This window comes from Colossoma macropomum, unplaced genomic scaffold, assembly GCF_904425465.1.
Source record: "Colossoma macropomum unplaced genomic scaffold, Colossoma_macropomum, whole genome shotgun sequence".
Lineage (NCBI taxonomy): Eukaryota > Metazoa > Chordata > Actinopteri > Characiformes > Serrasalmidae > Colossoma > Colossoma macropomum.
Genome location: NW_023495280.1, coordinates 2140064 through 2162125, shown reverse-complemented (window position 1 = coordinate 2162125; position 22062 = coordinate 2140064). Strand labels below are relative to the sequence as shown.

The 22062-nt window shown below is 41.3% G+C and overlaps 1 protein-coding gene across 1 annotated transcript in view; it reads left to right on the top strand.

Annotated features, from left to right (window-relative positions):
* Window positions 1–21608, top strand: part of hecw2a (HECT, C2 and WW domain containing E3 ubiquitin protein ligase 2a) — a 53565-nt gene extending 31957 nt beyond the window's left edge. Inside the window, exons 23-29 of the mRNA XM_036561922.1 lie at window positions 9762–9860; window positions 10543–10672; window positions 11871–12017; window positions 12875–12989; window positions 13792–13877; window positions 18713–18825; window positions 20566–21608. Coding sequence (XP_036417815.1) covers window positions 9762–9860; window positions 10543–10672; window positions 11871–12017; window positions 12875–12989; window positions 13792–13877; window positions 18713–18825; window positions 20566–20677 — 802 coding nt within the window. The 3' untranslated portion in view covers window positions 20678–21608. The remainder of the gene's footprint in view (window positions 1–9761; window positions 9861–10542; window positions 10673–11870; window positions 12018–12874; window positions 12990–13791; window positions 13878–18712; window positions 18826–20565) is intronic.
* Window positions 21609–22062: the final 454 nt, after the last annotated feature.

The following is a 22062-nucleotide window of genomic DNA, read 5'->3' as shown; positions in this document are numbered from 1 at the left end:
CTGCTTATTACATTGTTAATTAACTAATAAGTATTTTTCTTCATATAAAGAAGTAATGTGATAACTTACTAGCACTTATGTGTTAATCCCGCTAATTATCTGTTAATTAACTTTCCATCACCTCCATATATTCAGTTGCTTCACTTTTCTCACTTTGGTTTATTAAAGATGCTTATGGTCACATCTGACCGTAAGATGAGGGCACACAAATTCATGGACGGTTTTGTTATTCATCACGTTCATCTTGGCATATCTGTACTCATATCTGGTAGGAGTGCATGTAAATTTGGGCATAAATGCTGGATATGTGGCTAATTAACTAAAACTATTATCAACATAATCTGTAATTGCAAAAATAACAACAACAATAGAAAATTTCAATAATACTAATTTGTGTGCATGACAGTCCAGTAAGGGCGGCACGGTGGCGCAGTGGGTAGCGCTGTCGCCTCACAGCAAGAATGACCTGGGTTCGATTCCCGGTTGGGTGACTAGGGTCATTTCTGTGTGGAGTTTGCCTGTTCTCCCTGTGTCTGCGTGGGTTTCCTCCGGGTACTCCGGTTTCCTCCCACAGTCCAAAGACATGCAGTTAGGCTGATTGGACATGCTGAATTGCCCCTAGGTGTGAGTGAGTGTGTGAATGTGTATGTCTGTCTGTCTGCCCTGCGATGGACTGGCGACCTGTCCAGGGTGTATCCTGCCTTCCGCCCAATGACAGCTGGGATAGGCTCCAGCACCCCACCGCGACCCAGAAGGATAAGCGGTTTAGATGATGGATGGATGGATGGATGGACAGTCCAGTACAAAAGTGGATGTACTTACTTTACATGCACATTGATATAAACAAGTGCTGCAACTATTTCATGTTCCATTTAAAGGCACATTACACTGTGCTTTTGTTGTCATACACTGCAATAATACAGCATTTATTTTAGGGAATTAATTACACTAAACAATCACTCTACTATGTTAACAACACAGAGTATTTAGTTTTATTTCACATTTTATTTTTTTCCAGTTGTTTTCATTTTAATACTATTCAGTTTGGTCTGCCTTTTTATTGGCTGGCTACTGAAACATCTGCATGAATTAGTGTGTGCTTCATGTAAATGATATGTAAATGAGGTGCTGGTAGGCTGCTTTCATGCACTGCAGCTGATTTATCATTTATGCTCAAATCTCCACTTGTTTCCACATCGTACAAAATTATGAATCAGACGCAGAGCAGTTCATACCGTATAAAAGGCAAAAAAAAAAGTGTTCTTTTTTTACGTAACTTTGATGATTAATGGCCATTAGATCTTAGATTAATGGGCCCTTTTCACAAGATTCGTGATTACTTCCGGTTTAAGCATTAGCAGGGTAAAACTCACTTCCTCTCCATATAGCTACTGCAGACGCGATGTCAAAATGTTTAGTTGTGAACTGTAACGCTCAAACACTGAGCTACAACAGCTGTATTTTAGTTTTCCTGCACGGTTATGTTGTTTTTACTGCAGTTCTGCTGCAGCTTCTTCACATCAAGCCGTCTCTGTGTCTTTGTACAACACGCCAGCGATTTCGGTAATATTCTGTTTACAAAAGAAAGAAGAACTTTTATATGTAGCATGAATGTTATAGACTTTGTTTATATTAAGCTAGATACTGGCTAGAAGCTACTGCTAACCAAACTAGCCCAAACTAGTTAACATGAAGCAGCTTTTTCAGATGTTTTTTTTTTTCAGCTAGGAATCGCATTTTTGACTGAGCAGTGAAAGGTGGATGTTTTCTGAAGTGCTGCTTCAAAAATTGCCATGAAACTATAAGAATAATGCTGTTTGGCAGATCGCTAACATAGCCAGCGTTAGAGCTAACTTAGCTTTAAAGTTTGATGCTCATACGAAGCTGGTGCTCGTCAAACTGCTAATGGTAGTCTAGCTAATTAGCGACTGTAGCCTGCTAGCCTACCGTAAGCTAATACAGTTTAAACGATGTGTATCAAATAGACTTTACATGTAAAAGTTTTTGTTTGTGTTTATGTCAGAAGTCACTGCCATCATGTAGCTAAATGTGTCACAGAACCTGCTCCACGTTAGCCGGCTGGTGGCAGCAGCTAATGAAAGCTAACTAGCTTCCTTATTTTGGGAACACAGCTACAGTTAGAAATGGCTTCTAGCGTTGCTAGCTAGCCACAGCTAAACAACGTCTACCAAATTCATACTACACAGAAGAACTTTAATTTCTTTTGAAAACAAAAATATTACAGAAATCGCTGGCATGTTGTACAACTACAGAGACACTGCTTGATGTGTGCAGCAGCAGTAAGCAGGGCTACACCACACACAGCATTTTAGCTGTGTTTACAGTTAAATCAGTGCTTCCATTCACTTCCTTTTGTCATGATAGTGCACAAAAACTAGTATATGTCTGTTGTAGCTCAGTATTTGAGCATTATAGTTCACTGCTAATGCTTAATCCGGACGTAATCGCGACTCTTTGTGAAAAGGGCCCATGGCCATTAGATCTTTACATTTTGACCATTAATTACTTTTTAAATTCCACTTAATCAACCATTCCTCTTACTTAATCATTAATTACTGCTTTTGTGTTGTCACTTTACTTGGAGGGACACAAAAGCAGTAATTAATGGTTAAGTAAGAGGAAGAAGTAATTAATGATTAAGTAAGAGGAATTTAAGAATCAATGAATGGTTGAATAAGTGGAATTTAAGAAGTGATTAATGGTCAAAATGTAAAGATCTAATGGCCATTAATCATCAAAGTTACGTAAAAAAAGAACACGTTTTTTTGCCTTTTATAAGATATGAACTGCTCTGTGTCTGATTCATAACAATTTTGTACGATGTGGAAACAAGTGGAGATTTGAGCATAAATGATAAATCAGCTTCAGGGCATTAAACCGGCCTACCAGCACCTCATTTACATATCATTTACATGAAGCACACACTAATTCATGCAGATGTTTCAGTAGCCAGCCAATAAAACGGCAGTGTTTGGCATGAAAGCTAATGGCCGTGCTCATGGGTGGAGTTTGATGTCCAGCAGTGAGTGCACTCCTCCCCTGCTGACCAAACTTAACAGTATTAAAATGAAAACAACTGGAAAAAATAAAATGTGAAATAAAACAAAATACTCTGTGTTGTTAACATAGTAGAGTGATTGTTTAGTGTAATTAATTCCCTAAAATAAACGCTGTATTATTGCAGTGTATGACTGAAGCTGTGTTTGTGAGTCTGTAGTATGAAACAAAAGCACAGTGTAATGTGTCTTTAAATGGAACATGAAATAGTTGCAGCACTTGTTTATATCAATGTGCATGTAAAGTAAGTACATCCACTTTTGTACTGGTGTGACGCGGCAACAGAATTCAGACGCTCGCGGATGAAAAAATGCAAACAAAGTTTTATTATCAGGTGACACAAGCGGGGTTGAAAAACAAGCGTGTGACTTGATCAAAAGGCAGCAGAAGATCACCGAAGTGATCATAACACAGGGCAGACAAAACCAAGGGGAAAGTCAAAATCGTCATCAAAAGGCAGGCAGAAAGGTCAAAAACACAAGTCCAATACAGAATCAGCAAAGGTACAAGGGGAGTAGGCAAAAATCAAGGTCGATATAACGAACGTGGGTCGAAAACAATCACTCATAAACAGATCAGAAAAAACGCTCAGTAAGTTCCGGAGAATCAATACCTCGCAAAGTATCCTAACTAAAGCCCGGGCTGATATACTATTCTAAGAGAGTCATATGATTCAAAACACAGCTGTTCTGAGTCAATATTCAGGTGATTGGGAACACTGACAAGTGTGTGAACTATTGTCATGGGTCATGTGATCACCCAAGGGATTATGGGCAATGGAGTTCGTTCTGGACCCCGAGAGAAGTTGCTCATCCACGTGATCTCCCAGGTCCTTCTGGGAAACGTAGTCCGAATCCGTTCGAGGCGTGACAGTACCCCCCCCCCCAAAGAGTCCGGGCAGATCTCGGATCGAGGTCTGCCAGGACGACCACCACGCGCCCCACCGGATCTCCAAAATGGGGAAGAACCAGAACCGCCGTGGCGCTGGACCGAGGAACCCTTTGGCTGAGACAATCCCAGACGAGTAGGCAGGGAGCAGGACAGCTGCTTCCGTGGACGACCTCTGGGACGTGGAGCGGGTTTCTGCGGGTAGCGACTGTGAAAGTCCGCTACGAGAGCTGGGTCTAATATGTCCTTAGCGGACACCCAGCATTGTTCTTCCGGTCCATACCCCTCCCAGTCCACCAGGTATTGCAGCTGTCCCCCACGTCTCCTGGAGTCCAGCAGCCTACGGACAGCATAGACCGGTGCCCCATCTATCATCTCCGGTGGGGGCGGTGTGATGTCCGGCAACACCTCGTCCAAGGGCCCTGTAATGGCAGGTTTTAGTAGAGACACATGAAAAGATCTCGACACTCTAAAGCGAGGGGGTAAGTCTAGTCTATAGGTAACATCATTAATACGTTTGACTACTCTAAAAGGCCCAATATATTTGGGCAATAATTTCTTGCAACTTCCCTCTGGAGGTCGGAAGTCCTTCGTGGACAGCCAGACTCTCTCCCCTGGCTGATAAACTGGGGTTGGTCCTCGGTGACGGTCTGCTTGTTCCTTGTTCTTCTGCAGTACGTTTTCGATACGCTGATGAGTCTGCTCCCATACTTGCTCGCTCCTCTTCATCCAGTCGTCGACCGCGGGGATGTCCGTTTGTGCTCCTGTCCACGGGGCAATCGGCGGCTGATATCCTAAGAAACACTGGAATGGTGTCATGCCTGTAACAGAGCTGGTTAGTGAGTTCTGTGCCATTTCTGCCCACACCAGATACCTAGCCCAGTCTGATGGGTTGTCATGAGAGAACAGCCTTAGAAATTTCCCCAGTTCTTGGTTCACTCTTTCGCATTGTCCGTTTGCTTGTGGGTGATACCCAGAAGTAAGGTTGACAGAGACCCCTAAGTGTTCAAAAAAGGCTGCCCATACTTGTGACGTAAACTGGGGTCCTCTGTCAGATACGACGTCTTCAGGGATGCCGAAGTAACGAAATACTTGTTGGAACAAGGCCTCGGCTGTCTGAAATGCACTTGGGAGTGTGGAGAAGGGGACAAATCGTACTCCTCGTGAGAACCGATCCACCACCGTCAGAATGGTGGTGAACTCTAGGGATTCGGGCAAGTCAGTTATAAAGTCAATGGCTATGTGGGACCAGGGTCGGAGTGGTACTGGCAATGGCATGAGTTTACCAGCTGGGAGCGCCTTAGGCGTTTTACACTGGGAACAAATGGAACATGATGAAACCAAGGCATGTATGTCTTTACTCATAGACTCCCACCAATACCTTTTGTGCTAGGAGTTTGTGGGTTCGTGTCTCTCCTGGATGACCGGACGTTAAAGATGAATGGGCTCATGTTATAAGTCGCGTGCGAAAATTTAATGGAACATACAATTTCTCTGGGGGGCATTGAGTAGGGATTTCTAACGTACTATTAGCTTGTTCAATTTCTTCATCAACCTCCCATCGAATAGATGAGATGATCACTTCAGGGGGCAGAATACGTTCGGGTTGTGCGATAGCTGAGGGGTTGGATTCTCCCTGATGGAGACGGGACAGAGCATCAGCTTTTGTATTACGGGAGCCAGGTCTGTAGGTGATACTGAATCGAAACCGGGAAAAGAACAGAGACCACCAAGCTTGTCGTGCATTTAATCTTTTGGCACTACGTAGATATTCAAGATTCTTGTGGTCAGTAATTACCGAAAAGGGGTGATTGGCCCCCTCTAGCCAGTGCCTCCATTCTTCCAAAGCTAATTTTACAGCTAGTAGCTCTCTGTCTCCTATCCCATAGTTCCTTTCAGCAGGTGATAACTTATGGGAATAGAAAGCTATCGGATGCAATTTTGGAGGGGATCCAGTTCTTTGTGACAAAATTGCCCCGACACCAGTCTCCGAGGCATCCACCTCCACCACAAATGGTTGTTGTGGGTCGGGATGCTTCAGAATGGGAGCCGATGTGAAGGCCTCCTTGAGGTTCTGAAAGGCCCTATCGGCCTGCGGATTCCAGATAATTCTTTTAGGGTTTCCCTTTAATAAAGACGTAAGGGGTGCTGCTGTAGTACTAAAATTACGGATAAACCTACGGTAGAAATTTGCAAATCCCAAAAACTTTTGCACATCTTTCACTGTCCTGGGAACGGGCCATTGCATAACTGCATCGACCTTTTGGTCATCCATTACCACCCCTTGTTGACTTATGACATAGCCTAAGAAGGTCACAGACTGTAGATGAAACTCACACTTCTCCCCTTTAAGATACAGATTATTCTGTAATAGTCATTGTAGTACTGCTCTGACATGTTTGACATGGCTCTCGAAATCGGGCGAATACACCAGTATGTCATCCAAGTAGGCAATTACGTACTGTCCTAACATGTCTCGAAGCACGTCATTAATAAAAGCTTGAAACACCGAGGGGGCGATAGAGAGCCCGAAGGGCATCACTCTGTACTCATAGTGCCCCCTGGTGGTCAAAAAGGCCGTCTTCCACTCATCCCCCTCTTTAACTCTGATGAGATTGTATGCGCTGCGTAAATCTAATTTCGTAAAATATTGCGCTCCTTGGAGTTGTTCTAGGGCCACAGGGACTAGGGGAAGTGGGTAAGGGTAAGATTTGGAAATCTGATTAAGGGCCCTATAATCTATGCATGGTCGCAGGCCCCCGTCTTTTATCTTGATAAAGAAAAAACTCGAGGCTATGGGCGATGTGGAGGGTCGGATGAAGCCTTGGCTGAGTGCTTCTTGAATATAAACATCAAGAGCCTTCTGTTCCTCTTGTGTGAGGGGATAAATTCTAGCCTTGGGGAAAACAGGGTTCTCTACTAAATCGATTGCACAGTCATACGGTCTATGAGGGGGCAATTTAGTGGCATTGTGTTTGTTAAAAACCTCTCTCAAATCCATATATTCAGGGGGAATTTCACAGGATGCTTCGGCATTCGGGCTTTCAATTGAGGTGGAACACAGGGTTAAAAGAGGAGTCTGGAGGCAGGAGTGTATGCAATAATCTGACCATTTAGTTATGGTGTGCTCAGACCAGGATATGATTGGGTTATGTTCTTCAAGCCAAGGGAGTCCTAATATAAGTTCGAATTCTGAATGTTCCAGAACTAAAAAGGATAAAGTCTCCAGGTGAAGCGCACTGGTTTGGATCTTTAAGGGGTCCGTGACTTGTGAGAGTGCCAACACCCACGGGTCCTCCATCCAGAGCTGCCACCTTAAGCTGGTTCTGGAGATTCCTTAGTGGGACTTGTAGCTGCTTGACCACCTGTGCGTGGATGAAATTCCCTTCTGCTTCTGAATCGATCAAGGCTGAAACGACAAAAGATTGTAGCTGACAGTATATAGTGACTGGTAACATAAAAGACTTAGAAACCAACCCCTTTGTGGGTACACTCACCACACACTGTCCAGGGGTTGGCGCCTTGCTTTTTTGGGGTCTGACACGGCACTCACGCACTTGGTGGCCTGCCTTCCCACAGTACAGACAGAGGTTGTTGTCATACCGACGCTGACGTTCTTCACGTGACAACCGGGATGAGTCACATTGCATAGGTTCAGAATTATCATGGTTTTCAGATCCTAATCTAGGTTTAGCGGGTGCTCTACGGGGATTTCGGTCACCTTTGGTCTTGTTCCGCTGGTGCAGTAGATGGTCGAGCTTGATAGCGAGCGTGATAAGTTGATCCAGTGTTAGATCATCATCCCTACTCGCCAATTCAGTTAATATATCTGCATGAAGTCCCTGGCGAAACATCACTAATAGTGCTGCCTTGTTCCAACTGCTGCTTGCGGCTAATGTGCGGAATTCTAAGGAATAATCCACTACCGAGCGGTTTCCCTGGCGCAAGTTCACCAATAATTCCCCGCTGACTTTCCCTTCGTAGGGATGATCAAACACAGTCTTGAAATCCCCTAGAAATTGTGCATATGAAAGTCGGTGTATCTGATCCCAGCTAGCAGTAGCCCATTCTAGTGCTTTACCGGCTAACCACGAGACGATAAAAGCGATCTTAGCTTGATCGGAGCTAGCAGGGGAATTATCAAAATACACAGAACACTGGAGGAGGAATCCTCTACATTTATCGGGTTCTCCCTCGAACTTGTCAGGTTTGCTTACTGGAAACACGGGCGTGGATGGTGCCGTCATCACCGTGGAGACACTGGCGCTTGTGGCTGGTTCGGTGAGGTTCATGCTTTGTAGTTGTCCCGTCAAACCTCGAACACTTGCCACTAGTTGGGCCAGCTGGGTCTGCTGTTCCGCCTGCTGCTGTGCGATGGAGTCCAGTGACTGGGTTACCCCGGATAGCACCTGTTGTTGACGTCCCAAAAGCTGTCCCTGTTCCGTTAAAGCCTTGTGGAAGGCTTCCGGATCCGCCGTCTGCATACTGGCGAGGTATTCTGTGACGCGGCAACAGAATTCAGACGCTCGCGGATGAAAAAATGCAAACAAAGTTTTATTATCAGGTGACACAAGCGGGGTTGAAAAACAAGCGTGTGACTTGATCAAAAGGCAGCAGGAGATCACCGAAGTGATCATAACACAGGGCAGACAAAACCAAGGGGAAAGTCAAAATTGTTGTCAAAAGGCAGGCAGAAAGGTCAAAAACACAAGTCCAATACAGAATCAGCAAAGGTACAAGGGGAGTAGGCAAAAATCAAGGTCGATATAACAAACGTGGGTCGAAAACAATCACTCATAAACAGATCAGAAAAAACGCTCAGTAAGTTCCGGAGAATCAGTACCTCGCAAAGTATCCTAACTAAAGCCCGGGCTGATATACTATTCTAAGAGAGTCATATGATTCAAAACACAGGTGTTCTGAGTCAATATTCAGGTGATTGGGAACGCTGACAAGTGTGTGAACTATTGTCGTGGGTCATGTGATCACCCAAGGGATTATGGGCAATGGAGTTCGCTCTGGACTCCGAGAGAAGTTGCTCATCCACGTGATCTCCCAGGTCCTTCTGGGAAACGTAGTCCGAATCCGTTCGAGGCGTGACAACTGGACTGTCATGCACACAAATTAGTATTATTGAAATTTTCTATTGTTATTTTTGCAATTACAGATTATGTTGATAATAGTTTTAGTTAATTAGCCACATATCCAGCATTTATGCCCAAATTTACATGCACTCCTACCAGATATGAGTACAGATATGCCAAGATGAACGTGATGAATAACAAAACCGTCCATGAATTTGTGTGCGCTCATCTTACGGTCAGATGTGACCATAAGCATCTTTAATGAACAAGAACCAAAGTAAGAAAAGTGAAGCAACTGAATATATGGAGGTGATGGAAAGTTAATTAACAGATAATTAGCGGGATTAACACATAGGTGCTAGTAAGTTATCACGTTACTTCTTTATATGAAGAAAATACTTTTTAGTTAATTAACAATGTAATAAGCAGCAATTAGCACACAGATAACGAGTAAGTAAGCCACAAACTAACGACAAACTAACTTATCAACTAACAGTGTACTTAATTACTAATTGATAAGTGCTTAATCAATTACTAAGTAATAGCCAATGCTTAATGAAGAGTTAACTAATAACTAAATAATGAGAAACTAATAGTTGATTATTATATATTTAATGATTGATTAGCGACCCTTAATGTAAAGTGTTAACATAAATTGCTACATAGTAATTACTGGTTTGTCTGAAATACACTTGTTTTCGTTCTTCTCAGGTTTCGGTTCAGCGGGCGTATTTTGGGCCTTGCTCTGATTCACCAGTATCTTCTAGATGCCTTTTTCACTCGACCGTTCTATAAAGGCCTGCTACGCATGTGAGTCTTGATAATAAGATACATACTTAAGTGAAAGAATTATCTTTGGATCTGATGTTAGCAGCAATTGAAAAACTCTTGTGAAAACCCAATGAAACATGATCCTTGGGAAGAACACTGCAGTCTGTACTTGTCTACTACTACCCTAATTTCTGACATTATTGCAAGAATATAGCACATATAGAACTAAACCAGGAAAAGCCCAATGAAAGACCAATAACAAGCGGTCACTAGACTAAATGTCAGCAAACATACTGGTATTATGTAATATATGTTTAAAAGATCCAGACACATTTTGTGCAGACCCCTTTAGTGGACATTCTGCCAGTGGAATAGTAATTGTCTATGGTATTTTGAATTAATATGATGAAATAAAATATTTTCCCTATAACTTTGTTATGAGATGAACTAGGACACTGTGTGTGAAATGTTGTGACTCTGTGTTGAGCTGCTAGTGAGAAACGTGGAATAAAAGGAGAGGGCTTAGAACTCCATGCAATAAAAAAACAATTCACACCCCCCCCCCCATAAAGATAATCGTGCTGAAATAAAACAGACAACTGCAGCTTTCTTCATATCAAACAATCCTGTTTAACTGACACAATAAACAGATGTCATTTAAACACAATAAAACATGGAGAAAACCATGCTGTGTTGAGACTTTATTTGCCCCTTTCTGCAGCCCATGTGATTTGAGTGACTTGGAATTCTTGGATGAGGAGTTCCACCAGAGCCTACAGTGGATGAAAGACAATGACATTGAAGACATGCTGGATCTCACCTTCACTGTCAACGAAGAGGTGTTTGGTCAGGTCAGCAGGCCATGTGTATATTAGATAATAGTAGCTTATCTAGACTAAATACAGTCTTCCCTCCTAAACTGCCCATATTATACATCTTCCTGTTTAAGTAAATTGATATTCCATTCAGTAATGTTTGTGTGGGTTTATCTGAAACAATCATGCTTCTTTCAGCATGCTTTTCGCAACTTCTGTTTATCCCTGAACAAGCCACTGTGAACTTTATTCACAGTGGCTTGTTCAAAAGCATTCTGGGATGAAATGTGTGGAAGAAAAAGGGTTAAAATCTCATTAAAATTTTCAGGAATAAACTTCAGTCATTCCCATCAGATGAGTTTGGGTCTTTTGGAAGTATGCAATGATCTGTTCACTTCCCCACAGCCATTTACACATCATACCCGCATCGTCAACTCTAAAAACACACAGGCAATCTGCAGTAACGGCACTGTTATATGACATGGTCATGTGTAAATGGGTTCATGGTTGTGACATCACAAGTCTGCTTTTGCAGCTTAGCTCCGATATATGAACTGTATGTACAAGGGCATGAAGGATTGTTTTTGAAACTTGAATAATTTTATATTGTACATGAAACTCTATAAAAAAGCAAGTAAATGTTTTTTTCATTTTCTTGTGAATTCTCATTTTCTCCTTGAAGTCCACTTATGTTTGTGTGAATATATATACCAAAAATAGTCATGATTCATTTTTACATGACCATTTCCCAGCTTCTCTTAAAATTAAACAGGCTGTTTTTGCTACTGCACCTTTAAAACTGATATATGTATGTGTGTATATATATATATATATATATATATATATATATATATATATATATATATATATATATATATATATATATATATATAAATGAAAGAGCGGGGCCAGACTGCTGTAGGGCAGTCATATGTAACCATGATTAATTCCAAACAAGCAGCTTAGTTCCCACATGTATGTATGGACTGGGTAGTGAATGATATGTTTTTAAATTTGACTAATGTTTACATAGTACAACACACTCTTCGAAAAGCAAGGAAAATTCAGTTTTCCATGACATGGGCCCTTTAAAACTTACAAAATATTGCCCCATGAACCTTAACATGAATGAATGAATGAGCATGAATGAGGTATGCCATTAAATTATTGTTCATACAGAAGTTGTTTATTGCTGTTACAGAATAAGGAGGCATCTTTCTTTTCCCTACCCCAGATTACAGAACGTGAACTGAAGCCTGGTGGAGCTGGCGTCCCAGTATCTGAGAAGAATAAGAAGGAGTACATTGAGCGCATGGTGAAGTGGCGTATCGAGAGAGGAGTAGCCCAGCAGACTGAGAGCCTGGTGCGAGGCTTCTATGAGGTGGGACATCATATTCTATTAAAGACAGTCACTGGAATGGCTGAATAGGTACTTGCATTTATTCACACGCAGCAAAAAATGAAAAATTAGCAAATGAAAACATGTCAAAAGGCAATAAATTTAGAGCCAGGAGTTCTAAAATGGTTCTTTGCTTAAATGGTTCTTTGCATGGTGATTTCAGGTTGAAAGAGAATGTGTTCTATATACCTCTGTATAAAACCTTTTTGAATATGGTTCTATATAGCACAAAAAGGGTTCTGCTATTTTTACAAGCTTGACATTGTAATTAAAGAAGCCTTTTGGGTGCTATGTAGAACTATTTACACCACATTCTTCATCAATCTAAAGAACGATTTCACCATGCAAAGAACTATTTAAGCATGAAATGGTTGTGTAGAACTCATGGCTCAAAATAGAATCATTCACTTTGCTAAAGAACCATTGAAGAACCATCTTTTTTAAGAGTGCAAATATAATTACTTGAAATACATAAAGGATCAGAAATAGGTTGAAAAAACATTTTCTATGCAAAGAAAATTACACTTCAGAGCTGTCCAAAGGAAAACATGTCTCTCCAAAATGGTAACTTTTAATGGTAAGTTTTTTACTGTAAGTTGACAAAGAGATTTTATTCCAAGTGATTTTGATGCATTTCTATTGGTCCATTCATCATGAAATTTTTATACAATATGAGGGACAGCTGCCATGGTCAAATTATGTAGAAAAAGAAAAATCGACAAAAATGGAAATTTTCTTTGGACAGCAACGATTTACTGTCCACGTTTATGATGTTTCACTTGCTAACATATTTTTTTCAGGGCATTTGCATGTAAGTTTCTTGCCTTTTGTTTGTGCAGGTTGTGGATGTGCGGCTGGTGTCAGTGTTTGATGCCCGGGAGCTGGAGCTTGTCATAGCTGGAACTGCAGAAATCGATCTGGCAGACTGGAGAAACAACACAGAGTATCGAGGAGGTAGCAATTCTAATAGTTTTGCAGTTCAGAATGATAGAAACAATTTGAGTATATTGAATAGAGTACATTAACCCTCAGGGGATGACAAACTCACCTGTGTGTCAAATTCAGTGTTTCCGTGCATGTTTCTATCTTTTTGTGATAATACTCTGCAGAAATACGGTTCAAACATTTCCTGGATCTGTAGCCTGTAGTCTGCCCTTTTTGATTACACTCTTCATGTGCAAGATCATACGTGACTCACATCTGGAGTTATGAGGCTATGAAGAGGGGTTGAGAAACATGTCATCTGTCTCTCTTTGTGTGTAATTAGTGGATTTGTGTGTCTGTCTACATTTGGTATGAAACTGACCAAAGGACACTCAGGAAGTCACTAAAATAGAGATTAAGATAACAGAGCATTTTGATATGAAATGCATAAGTCATATTATATGCAGGTGCCTTTAAAGGCGAATTTAAGAAGATTTGCAAAATGCCCTCACACCTCAGAGACTTAAAGGGGTAGTTTGGTGAAAAATCATATTTACGTAGTTTCCCCCTTATTTAGCCAAAGACATGTTTGTCTCTTCACTTCTGCACTGGAGCTATGAGGCTTATGTAACTGACTAGGAATGAAACTGCTTACATAAATCATCACATACTGAAAACCTCATCCAAGGTGTTAAGCAATCTCTAATAGACTTGATTATGTGGTTTGTGACACTGTTTAACGCCCTGTTTTATATAAACATGGACATGCCTTGTAATTAGCATTTTTATTAAACTAACTGAAAATAACATCTTTACTGTGCTTTCCCGGAAGGTTATCATGACAATCATATTGTCATTCGATGGTTTTGGGCCGCGGTGGAACATTTTAACAACGAACAGAGACTGAGGCTCCTTCAGGTACAGTACCAATCCGACAAATTCAATCTGACCTGCTGTCAGGATCACTGGGTTTTTTTTATATATATATATATATATATATATATATATATATATATATATATATATATATATATATATATATATATATATATATATATATATATAGGGAGATTCGCTTGAAAGTGGCCCCGAATATTCTGTAATAACTCTCGTTAGGACGAAGCAATCTGAACGAAACAATGTGCAGTGTGCTCCTCAGTATATGGAGCTTCGAACAAGCTGGGATGCCCCTGCGTCGGAGCGATGAGGTAGGCGCCGGACAGCCGTTGCGACATTTAACCTCCGTTTGCAGCTTCCGGGTACATACCCCCGTACCCCTTCATGTGTCTGGCAGAAAATGGAGATCACTTCCAGCATCGCATGTAATGCAATCGATAACACATACGTCAAGGTATGTAGCATATATTTTTGGCTCAGATTGCTTCATCCTAACCGGAGTTACAACAGAATATTCAGGGCCTCTTTCATGTGAATCTCTCTGTATGCGTGTGTGTGGGTGTATATATATATATACACACCGATCAGGCATAAAATTATGACCACCTTGTTTCTACGTTCATTGTCCATTTTATCAGCTCCACTTACTATATAGGTGCACCTTGTAGTTCTACAATTACAGACTGTAGACCATCTGTTTCTCTGCATACTTTGTTAGCCCCCTTTTACCCTGTTCTTCAGTGGTCAGGACCCCCATGGACCCTCACAGAGCAGGTACTATTTGGGTGGTGGATCATTCTCAGCACTGCAGTAACACTGACATGGTGGTGGTGTGTTAGTGTGTGTTGTACTGGTACGAGTGGATCAGACACAGCAGTGCTGCTGGAGTTTTTAAACACTGTGTCCACTCACTGTCCGCTCTATTAGACACTCCTACCTTGTCAGTCCACCTTGTAGATGTAAAGTCAGAGACAATAGCTCATCTGCTGCTGCACAGTTTGTGTTGGTCATCCTCTATTACTTCGTCAGTGGTCACAGGATGCTGCCCACAGGACGCTGTTGGGTGGATATTTTTGGTTCGTGGACTATTCTCACTGATGGGTTTAAAAACTCCAGCAGCACTGCTGTGTCTGATCCACTCGTACCAGCGCAACACACACTAACACACCACCACCGTGTCAGTATTACTGCAGTGCTGAGAATGATCCACCACCCACTACCTGCTCTGTGAGGGTCCATGAGGATCCTGATCACTTAGGAAAAAGGTAAAATGGGGGCTAACAAAGTATGCAGAGAAACAGATGGACTACAGTCTGTAATTGTAGAACTACAAAATGCACCAATATAGTAAGTGGAGCTGATAAAATTGACAGTGAGCATAGAAACAAGGAGGTGGTCATAATGTTATGCCTGATCAGTGTATACAGGGAGATTAACACTAGGTAACACTATTTGAACCTGTCCCAACACTGACACAACAATGCCATAAACATGTCATAATGTTGCTGTCATGAAAAACTATATCCAGTTTTTGAACGGACCAATAAAATGGTTTAAAATGGTCCATTGCAAATTGATAACATTTTTTCCTCCTCCTAAAAATTTGGCATTTTGGATATGATGTTTTGTTCCAACAGTGATGATATGCTGTCAGATTATGTTCAGTAATGTGACTATCATATTAACATTACCAGTGATGGTCATGACAGATTGGGAGGGCCTCCTACAATGCTGGTGTCCAGGGGCCTTGCAAGACTACAATCTGTCCCTGCTGCCATGGCATGTTTATGGTTTTGTTTGCTCAGACTCAAACTATTTAATCATAGACATTGTGTCACCTGCCTCACAATACACTGAGCTCTTTCATACTAACAGATCGTCTTTATAGGCTTTTAACAGTAGTCACTGATGTTGACTCTCATTTTCACTGTCATATGCTCCTAACAATAGTCACTGGTTTTCACTGGTAAGAGTGACTGATTCACATAATATTTCTTATTGTTACTCTGATAGGCCACTAAAAGAAGTCATCGGTTATGACTGATTTTTACTACCATCACCAATTCTGTTCCCTATAAAAGTGTTATACAAAGTGATCATGAGGCCATATTACAGAAAATTTCCATCTTTTGTCCTAAGTTAAGATCTGACAGGTCAAGATGTGTACAAATTCAAATTACACAAGCAAATTTTATCATATTTTAGGAATTTATCTTCTAGCATCTCATCACAAGTAGGGAAATCCTAAACTGCCGATACAGCTGAAATGTAAACACACAATCAAAATATTGTTTAAAATTTTACCTAGTTTGAGGGCTACTGTTACTGATGTAAAAAAAGATGAAAACAACACTACGGTGCAATAAACTGGTAGATAAGAGTATTGCGGCAGCACCCCTGCCATTTATCAGAGCATTCCTGCTTCCCAGTTTCAGTTTGCATTTCCCAAAAGTTTTAGCTGACCATCATGTTATTTCTCCTAATAACAACCATACATTCAAGTCTCTTAATTATTCACAATATTTTATCTCATGAGTTTTCAGCAATGCTAGCTGCATCGGGCCCTTGTCCTGGCGAAAGGGCTTGTGTGGCTCTAGGGATCTTCAGAGCTAGGTTGTCTGGAGAAGTATGCTCCTGGTAGGGACACCCAAGGTGGACAGGTCTGGAGTGAAGACCCAGACTAACTCGATCCAAAATCTCCTCTGAACAAGAAACACAATATATTGTGTACCCTGCCTATGAGCGGATTACTGGGACCTACCCCTGAAGCCAGGTCTAGGGGCAGTGTTTCTCGGCGAGTGCCTGTTGGCCGGGCAGCCCATGTAACCCGGCCGGTCTCAGCCAGGGGACCATGTCGGCCCACCACCTGCAATGTTCAGCATGGGGGATCGGTGCAGTGCCTTATAGGCAGCGGGAGACAGCAGAGAGGTCCTTGGCAGCATGTACCCCCACGGTGGAAACTGGCTCTTGGCATGTGGAATGAAACCTCACTTGGGGGAAGGAGCCAGAGCTTGTGTGGGAGGTTGAGAGATCCCAAGTAGATATAGTTGGCCACACCTCCTTTCACAATGTCGGCTCTGGAACCAAACTCCTTGGTAAGGGTTGGTCCTTCTCTCAGGGTGCGGGGCGCCAGGTGGGTGTGGGGATACCGGTGGATGAGAGAGTCCCCTCAATGTGAATTAAAATCACAAAGAGGAAAACTCTGACTGTTGCGCATGCTTGTGCACCAAACAACCGTTCGGAGTAATCTGCAAGAGGGTGTGTTTCTGGAAAGGGCCACAGCTACAGACTCCATAGTATTGCTGAGAGATTTCTATGCTCATGTTGGCAATGACTGGGAAACCTAGAGGGGCGTGACTGAGAAAAACGGCCTGCCCAATCTAAACCCAAATAGTGAATTGTTATTGGACTTCTGTACTAGGCATGGATTGTCCACATCAAACAACAAGTTGAAACATAAGGATGTTCATAAGTGTACTTGGTACCAGAACTCCTTGGGTCAAAGGTCAATGATCGACTTCTTGTCATTTGATATGGGACCATATGTTCTGGACACTCGGGTGAAGAGAGGTGCTGAGCTGTCAACCGATCACCATCTGGTAGTGAGTTGGATCAGATGTCAGGGAAAGACTGGCGGTCAGATCTGGTAGACTACCAATAGCGAATAGTGCGGGTGTGCTGGAAATGACTGGCAGAGCCCCCTTTTTGGGGTGATTTAAATTCCTACCTCTGGGAGAACTTTTCTCATGTGCTGGAAGAGGTAGGGGACACGGAGTCCGAATGGACCCTGTTCAAAACCTACATTGCAGAAGTCGCCAGGCATAGCTAGGGCCAAAAGTCTGTTGATGCTTGTCAGAGCAGCAACCCAAGAACCCCTTAGTCCATGGTCCTCGCCTGGAAAAGGATGCCATGTCCAGTCCAGGCGAGGGGAGAAGACCTGCCCCAGGTGGAGGAATGCAAGTACTTTGGGGTCTTGTTCAAGAATGACGGGAAGAGGGATTGTGAGAACGGCTATGGGCTGGGACAGGCAGTAGCAGCAATGCGGTTGCTGTACCAGACTGTAATGATGAAGAAGGAGCTGGGCCATGAGGCAAAGCTCTCTGTTAACTGGTCGCTCTGCATCCTAATCCTCACCTATGGTTATGAGCTTTGGGTAATGAGATTGAAGAATGAGATCACGGATACAAATGAGCTGGAAATGAGCTTTCTTCACAGGGTGGCAGGCTATACTCTACTTGACAGATTGAGGAGCTCAGTCATCCGGGAGGAGCTCAAAGTAGAGCCGCTACTCCTCCACATCGAGAGACGCCGGTTAAGGTGGTTAGGATGCATTTTTGCAATATAATGTATAATAATATTATTTTTCCAGTTACACTGAACTATGATGCCTAAAATTGAAAGAAACAGGCAATTAAAATAGAATTTAGATGACTGTTGGGGTTTATTCTTAAGTTAGGATAGTATGCAGGAATTTTAGTCTAGATATGACGTTTTCTTATCAGGAATTAATGGATAAGATTATAAATTTAGGAACTGTTATTCTGTAAAAGCTACTGTCCTAAATTCAGTCTTAACTGAAGTTGTTGTGGTGATTGACTGGGTAAGATTTCAGAGTTCAGAGGCCCAGATTTTCAAATGTAGGTTATAGTGATATGGGGGATCACTTCGGAGAGGGCATTTGGCTTGACTAAATTATGTTAATGTTATCTAACAGAGTTCAAGTAAAGTGTTAACATTTATTCTCTGATTCTTACTTACCCTATATTGGGTGAATCAAGGGGTGTTTCTGCAGCTCTGCTTGTAAATCTCTGACATTATTACTATATAAGTCCTTTTAATTTTGTTTTTTTCTGCAGTTTGTTACAGGCACCTCGAGTATTCCCTATGAAGGCTTTGCCTCTCTCAGGGGGAGCAATGGCCCACGTCGGTTCTGCGTCGAGAAGTGGGGCAAAGTCACTTCCCTTCCAAGGTCACAGTTATCACTTCTCTTGTCATGGCATCATATAATGTTAGAGTCTCTTTGTTCAAACACGTCTATTGAATAACTGTGCTTTGTTTTGGAACATAAAAAAAATAGAAAAAAGAAGTAGTATCAGACAGGCTTAAATGTGGTGTCTGTGTGCTGCTGCAAGCCATGAATTATTTGAACAGCAAATCATTTAAAAACATAGGCATCAGGTGGGGAGTTCTTTATGCATGTCTTTATGTATTAACGTCACATGCACAGGCTCAAAAAGAAAGTCCTGCTCAATTGAACTCTTTGAATTCTCTTTCAATCATCAGATTCATCCACTCAGGGAAGGGGGTCTAAAACATATCCCACACTACAAAATGTTCTTCTGTACGCTGTGTGCAGTTACACATTTCTAGCAGAGAAGTCTCCAGATACCCAAATCTTACACAGTGCTATAAATTAAAGGTACATGGTTAGGATGTTATGTTGAAGAAATAGTTTGATGAGAAACAACGTTTAAATGACTCCCCCCTTGATCCAAAAGTAGTGGATCAGCCAAAACATGCTCCTTTAGCTTTGTACTTGGGCTGTGAGGCTAATATAGCCACATAATTGAAGTAATTGAAGCTTGGACCCCACATTCTTATTTTCCAAACTATCACACAGTTGTCAAGTAATTTCAAATAGACCTATGAAGTTTGTAACACTCTATTAAAGTATCATTTTTATAAATAATTTTATGATTTTCTATTATCTATAGAATGAAAAACAGTATGTTTCATGGCTTAGAAACAGTAGTAGCAGCCAGAAGCCCAAATTGACAATTAGGGCCCCTGAAAGATTCAAAAACATATGAAAATAAACTTTAACAACATGCTGTGGTGATGTGATGCCCATTAGGCTGCTGGGAAAATAGACACTCAAACACAAAATCAGAGAGTTCATAAGGTAAAACATAAAATATTAACAAGGTAAAACATAAAAAAAATTATATTGATAATTGGAAAGACAAAATAGTGCCACACCAAAACTATGAATATATTGATTTAAATTCAGTATTTTACATAATATGCTACACTAACTCTAGTAAAACAGGACTAATTATGCTCTCTTTATAATCATATATGTAGTTGGGGTGTGTTTTTGGATAATTACTATATCATCACATGCTCAGAAAAGTGTCATACTGTAATGTCATTTATCATGATAACGATAATATTGTCATATTGCAGCCCCAACTGAAAATTACATTACATCCTCTACAAGGAACACACATAAATGTGACAGTTTTAGGCCAATTTTAGAGTATAATTTCTATTTGCTGAGCTTGACATATGGAAATAAAAACATAACATTTAAAATTGCACTGGCTATGGCTACATTTTATGTTTTATGTTTTTTTTCCCCCAGTATGTTAAATTAATAGTAAATAAACAGTGATTGAGTATTAAAATGTGCAGAGGTGTGTTCTTTGTACATGATGTGTTAACTTATTTTCATTTAGGAAATGAACAAAAACATGGCATTTGACCCAAACTTTTGCACATGACACTTTGTCTTTTGTCACCATTATAAAAATGCTAGGAAAGTAATAGGACAGTTGGGCTAAAACTTAATAAGCCCACATTTCAAACAAACAAGTGCTTCTTTTAAATCTCAGGCTTGTTTCTTCAACACTTTCTATATCCTAGCTATTTTTCAAATTAGTAACCTATAAAACAAATTTCTCATATGTTTCGTTGTCTGTATTCACAGGGCTCACACCTGTTTTAACCGTTTGGATCTCCCTCCGTACCACTCCTTCTCCATGCTTTATGAGAAGATGGTCACCGCCGTGGAGGAAACTAGCACCTTTGGCCTGGAGTGATGCTTACTCACTAGAACTCTCCTTCACTTCCCACCACAGCCAGGACCTCCACAAAGTCTTTTTAGCCCATTCTGTATCCTCAACCCCCATCACCACTCTTAATATGGCCTTGGTTCCTGGAGCCTTTTCTTCTTTCCTCTGAAACTAGGACTATGTTGATTTTACTGAAGCTGTTCTTGATAGCTCCTAGAGGACTCAAGGCCGAGCCCTGTTCTTCGGTCTATAGACACACACACACAAACACACTGAATGCATTAGATGTATGAGCAGGAACGTTCTTTTCCTCTCATATTCACACAGACAAACCATAGATACACTGAGTACCCCTTCTATATAAACACATACACAGTGTTCTTCACCCAACCTTATCCATGCTCCACCCACTAACGCTGCAGGTATTTCATAGCAACTACTGCAAGTTTGGACAAGTTTACAGATTATTAGCCAAAATCCCATTCAATCTAATGAGAAATTGTAGCATACAACATATTATTGATTTTTGCCAAAAAGATTGAAATTATTCAGACCACTAAAAAGTTTGTTTAAAGTCCGTGTAAAGTCAATTCAGAGATTTGTTTCTAAACACTTTATATGTGTTAGAAAATAATAAAGAACGTGAACTGTGTAGTACTGAATTGTGTTGTTAGACTGTTAAGCTGTGGGTCTGAAATCATGGCTCGATGATGTTGCAGACTGAGAAGAACAAGGTTGATTATCGGGTAGGTCAGTGTCCTCTGGCTCCGAATTGGATTCTGGGTCTGCTGGCTCAAACCTGTATGGCTGTACAGTCCAGCTGCTAGACAGAGCGAATTCCGTGTTTGTGTCAGCTAAAGCGCAGCTAGCCGCTTCATTTCAATCCAAGGTTGCTGCTCAACCTAGTGAGATATTGAATATGCTAACATCAGTATGAAGCTGAAGTTGTCTTCCTGCTCGCCAGCTTCTTGGTCAAATTTTCACGTTCCACCTTAAATGGTGCAGTACTTGCATTCTGGTGAATACAAAGCTAAAGTTAGCTTCCTATTCAAATTTTCCTGTTCCATCTTAAATGGTGCAGCAGTTAGATTCTGGCGATTACGAAGCTGGTGAGGCTGTGCCTTTTTTGTGATTGGGTGTAGTTTCAGAGAGTGAATACAGCTTTCTTTTATATACTTTGGGATTTTTTTTTAATCATTCAAATTTGGCTGGGTGATTGAAAACACATTTTTCTGTGGTGTGACAAACTGTGAACACATTTATTACTGCTCTACACAGACTTTGAATCACCACATAAAGCTGAGTTTTCTGTTCAAAATGCAAATCTGCCAATCTGGCCTCTTAACAAGCTAGTGTTGTGTGCTACAGTTTCCTGAATGGGATAATATAGTAGTTGCTATGAAAGACTGCAT